The 5,534-nt window shown below is 33.8% G+C and overlaps 1 protein-coding gene across 2 annotated transcripts in view; it reads left to right on the top strand.

Moving 5' to 3' along the window:
* Nucleotides 1-4,079, top strand: part of Smp_024820.1 (tetraspanin, putative) — a gene marked incomplete at both ends in the record, with an annotated part of 31,209 nt that extends 27,130 nt beyond the window's left edge. Inside the window, 2 exons of one of the 2 annotated variants that reach the window (XM_018792390.1) lie at nt 1,979-2,062; nt 3,401-4,079. In XM_018792390.1, coding sequence (XP_018644165.1) covers nt 1,979-2,062; nt 3,401-3,457 — 141 coding nt within the window. The remainder of the gene's footprint in view (nt 1-1,978; nt 2,063-3,400) is intronic. The other variant, XM_018792391.1, reaches the window with a different exon arrangement.
* Nucleotides 4,080-5,534: the final 1,455 nt, after the last annotated feature.

The following is a 5,534-nucleotide window of genomic DNA, read 5'->3' as shown; positions in this document are numbered from 1 at the left end:
GGACGAAATGCGCGTCCTGGATTCCACTGCAAGCCACTATTCATCTTTGCTTATAAAGCTTGTGATTTCAGGCAATATCGAGGCAGTCCGCATAGGATGCACATATGCCAACAAGATACTGATCAACTGCAGTCCAAAATAACAATGTGAAGATACAAGTGAACAACAACATTTCATTCATAACATAAATTATATCCCATATGAATTGGGGACTTATTTATACAATCGTCTTATAATAATTATTATTCTTACTTTATACAATCTTCGAAACAAAGACATTTTACATTAACATAGTTGCTTTCCATAAAGTAAAAATTTATTGATTAACATTTTTTCTACACTTTAAAAGGTACATGTCTATTGATTGTAGTTTAGGATTTTTTTAATAAAATTCAATGTTCTTTGTTACCATTGAATAACTAATACAGAAGTTGGTATAGAACAATGGAGCAAAACATGCATGTATAAATGCATCATGTATAGTCAGACAGATAGATTATTAATAGGACACTAGACTTATATTAGCATTGATTATTCTAAGGTGTACTTCGAAATTTATTGGGTTTCAAAAAAATATTAATAAAAATAAATTTATGCAGATTTATTTTTAACTCAGAATATGGTAATCCATTTTGTACTATATGTTTTCCATTGAAGTAAAACGTTGATGATCCAAGTACATTACATGATATAAGCAACATGCAAAGGGTGGCTATCAAGACTCAGTAGCTGGGTGGATAATTCGATGGCGTTTGAAGCGAAAGGTACTGGGTTCGAGTCCCAGAGTGAACATCAACTCTGAGATGCAGGTACATCCAGCTGACGAGCCCCAAATAGGGCGAAACGTGCGTCGTGGATTCCACTGCTAGCCACTATCCATCTTTGCTGATAATTCAGTTTGTTTGTGGACAAATAACTTTTTCAAAATTATATAAATTTCAATGATGTTAAAAACAGGTAACTGTGAGAAATCGTGACACCATCAAATGATTCTGCTTTTGATGTAATAATTATCTACAAACAATTTGCCGAGAAGGGAGACCAAACAAGGAAATTTAAAACATGTGTAGTAATCACTGTGTATATTTTTTAATGAGTAATGTATCAAACAGTTGATTTATGGGGCTTTTTTGTTGCTAGAGATTTTTCTGTTATTATAGAGGGGTTATAGAGATTGCCAAGTTTCATATTTCGCATTAAGATTGACTATGATTAGACAGCCGCCGAAAGCTAGAAGGCATTGGACAACTGTTCTGTCTTACCGTGGGACTCCTCATCAGTACAAATGGACGAAACCTGAGTATCCTGACTTCTTTGGCTCAGCGGAGTCGTGATTGGACAGTGAAGACGAAACAACTGTGCAGTCAGTCCTTCCTGATTTTCAACAAATGCACAATTGATATCGATCTGTGATGTAGGCTTTTTTTAACTCATCAATTATTGTCATATCTTGTAGCGACTAAAACAACAGTAACTCATAACTATAAACAGGTTCCTTGGTTTAGCAGAAAAAAATCCTAGTCGTGTACCAACTAGTGATTTACAATATTTTTTTCTACTATGGCCCAGTATTTCACTAAACCAATCACATGAGATATGAGTCTAAAAAATACAAAGGCATACTTGTACCCCTTTATCTAGAGGTGCTTTTTGTTCTTCTTCAGAGGTTTTTGGTAAAGTGGACGCTTTCATGATTTACCGATCATGTGAAGAACTTCGGTACTAGATTTTAATGGCTTGTTTGTCAGTTTTATACGATACATGACATATTTACTGAGTTATTAAAGCTTCTCTGTCATAGGGAAATATAATTCTTTATAGTCTTGGGTTAAAATTAGAGAATAATACCGGAAACTAGTCATTTCATCCATTCGTTGCATAATAAAGTTGTTTTGATATGTTCAGCGAAATTACATTTCTACTTCAAAGTTTCGTTAAATTCAACAACTTCATTACTTATCGATTTATATATTGATAGGGTTGTCATGAGGTACTCGTGGAGGCATGCAGATCTAATTTATCTGTAATATGTGGAGTCGGGATTAGTTTCGCTTTGATTCTTGTAAGTTGATTTTTCACCTAACCATTTTAATATCTAATTGATAAATTTATGTTATAATTCATATTTATTCGTCTAATTCATATTAAAGCCTGTTGCCGTGATTAAGTTGAACACCATGTTGATGATTTTAACAACATACTGTGATTTTGGGAATTACACTTTTTTCTGAAACTAGTTTTTACTAGTTTCCAATTAGCAACTCTTTCATACATCGATAGAAAAAATAGAGGTTCAACAAACTGAGCAGCCAAAACTGTTCAGAATATTTACTTTGCTTTTATAAAGAAAAATTTGCAACAACTAGGTGGACAAGTCGAAAATAACACTAAAATGACTTGATAGAACTTTTGACCTTTTTAGATTTAAATACATTAATAAAACTAACCAAGATCATACTGACAGTCACATCTAAAGTAGGAAACGGTTGTGGTATAGTTTTCATGCATATTTAAACAACAATAGACTGTCGTGCATAACTTAGTTCTAATCTGTCTAAAAAATATGTTCTTCAAGTGCCCTTGTAGAGGTGGTAATGGCTTAGCTTCTTTAATCAATCACCTTGATAACCGTCATTATATAAATCCCAACGATGTTTGAATTCATAAGGCAATAAGAAGAGGCGACTTCAGTTTATTAGCGGATAGCACAAATAAAGTTACAAGCAAATGGAGCTAAATGGAACAGAGAAGCTATGTGTGTGGGTAAGCGAAATCAGAGGTGAATTTATAGTCAAATCGAATCAAGACGCATCTAGGCAAGACAAAGACTATTAATAGGATTCGAGAAACTTCTCTTAAACAGTTTTATTGTAGGGAGCTGAAACTTCGACAACTACCACATCTATCATCAAAAGCTCACAAGTACTTACAAACAGTTGTCTACACAGGATACTTAATGTTCATTGGTCAGATATCATCAGCAACAGCCTACTGTGGGAGAGAACAAACCAGGTTCCAGCTGAAGAGGGAATTAAGAAAAGACTTTGGCAGTGGATAGGACATACATTACAGAAGTCATCAAACTGAATCACGAAGCAATCGCTAAATCCTGAAGGGAATAGGAAAAGGTGACCAAGTTACACACTACACCGGGAATTGGAAGCAGACATAAAAAGAATGAATAGCAACTGGAAAGGATTATTCAGGATAGAATTAGATGGAGAATACTGGTGAACGGCCTATGCTCCTCCATGAGGGATAACGGGCGTAAGTAAATAAGTAAATTTATTTAATTTATAGGAAAATGAATTTAGGTATACTTCATAACTAAGATTAGCTACATGAAGTCAAATACATTAAATCAAATGCTTTTGTCCTTTCTTTTAAACTCAAATTATAGATATCTGGGATGGTGTTCTCTATGATGTTGTGTTGTGCTATTCGTGAACTCAGTTGAACCTTCATGATAAGATGGAACGTCGAAGAGTCAAATGACAGCTTTCTTATGATCACTAGATGTGTGTTAATTTTAATATATACAGATTTATATTCACCAGATCATAGCTATTACTATCAATATGGATGTCTTATCTTTGTTTTTCAAGTTTAAAAGAAGAAGATACGGACAAAAGAAATAGGTTCATTACCTTCAAACTATTCATTTAGATTTTGTTACATATATCTTATTGCTTTTATCATTCTGTCTTATAAAAAAGAGCCTTAGCTATATTTATCTATTTATCGAACTTTATGTCTGTTAATCAATTACAATGCTATGTCTACTTATATATCCGCCATATATATCTATCTGTTTATCTATCCATTTCTATCTATTCATCAACCCTGAATAATTACTGCATTTTAATTTATATTTTCGGTTGGAATCTACATTCTTTTGTGATTGAATATTATAGTACTTTTTATAGTATACTAAATGTATGTTAACAAGTTCAATAACATTTCTTTGAATCAGTTCTAACCAAATCGTGTTTGATGCTGGGAGCTTCATGTAAGCGAAGATTCAGCTGTTAGCATGTCATTAATTATTATATGACTGTAAAATAAAAAATTTTAGAACATTCCTAGACTTCTTTACTTAAGCAAGGTTTAACCATACTACGCTGTTCAATGAATCGCTATCTAGAAAGTGAAGTTAATAAAAACTAAAAAAATGGTGATATGAACATTTCATCTAATAAGTAACACTATAAACTAACCTATGAAGCATGGGATTCAAACCAAACACCCTCTGATTGCACCATTCAATGTGAATATTGAAACATACGAAGGGTATCTTTGTTCTTGTTCGAAATATACTCGATGTGTAAAGAGCTGTTTTATTTTTCATTTACTAAAGGTGAACTCTAGGACAGGTCAATATTTTGTTGAGATACTGAATGATGAACACACTTTACGATTGAATGATTACCGAGTAATGACCACCAGTGTCATGTTTTTCTGAATCTTTATTGCTAATCAAATCTTATCGATCAAGTTACACTACGGCGACTAGTCTAAGTAACTCAGCATCGCGTGTACTGTGGCTGAGTTCGATTTCCCCGGGAAGCATCATTTCATTCAGGATTACAGATACGTTTGACTGAAAAGTGTCGACTAGCACGAAACTAAGGTCTAAAGTTTTCTTTCAACTATCTTCAGCCACTCATTAGATAAACGATCTTGGATTATATTGCGAAATAAACTGGATCATCCTGAAAAGGATGAGTTCTTGGTCCACCATCTTTATTTCAAGATGGAAGAACTCATCTTAAACCTAATAAATTTTATGTCAAAACAGTGTGCCCATTAAAGTTCCAACACTGTTTTGCCAAAGATTCTTACTTTGGTTTATCAATCAGTTTAACAGCTAATTCAAAGGTTATCTTTAGCTTCGTCCAGGGTCACCAGTTTAGTTGATTTTATTTTTGGATATTTATTAAAATACAAATTGAAGAGTTTGAGTTGTACGCAGTACCACCATCAAATTATCCACTGTAGAAACTGTTATTCTACAAGCCCGACGATTTCTCGAGGCCAATGGTTTTCACATTGAAAAGCAAAGTCTACGCAAATGCTCTATAAACGTTGTACCGTAAATTTTCTGTATTTGTACTACTTGTGATGCTATCGATATATTTTGTGCAGTCTTTAACTGAACAAGAAATTCGATTTGTAATTACATTATCATTTTAATCACCATGGCTTACCAATATTTGTTCTCACAATGTCAGTTGTCATGTAAATTGACTCAAGTAGACATTACATATTGGTCATTTTTATATAAGAATGGGGATTTTTGGAGATTGTAGTGATTTTAATAGTTAGATTCATGAGTCGATCGCAGCTGGCCCACCATTGGAAATCTGGAAGCACTGGACGACCGTTTTGTCCTAGTATGGGATTCCTCAACAGTGTGCATCCACAATCCCACACACGGGACTCGGACTCGAGACCTTCAGTCTCACGCATGAACGCTTAACCTCTAGACGACCACTGAGCAATTTTAAGAACAACCCAAAATTCAGAAACTGTAA

The sequence above is a fragment of the Schistosoma mansoni genome (genome assembly GCF_000237925.1).
Source record: "Schistosoma mansoni, WGS project CABG00000000 data, supercontig 0315, strain Puerto Rico, whole genome shotgun sequence".
Classification (NCBI taxonomy): Eukaryota; Metazoa; Platyhelminthes; class Trematoda; order Strigeidida; family Schistosomatidae; genus Schistosoma; species Schistosoma mansoni.
Note: the sequence above shows the minus strand (reverse complement) of the source record. Positions and strands in the feature narration are given on the sequence as shown.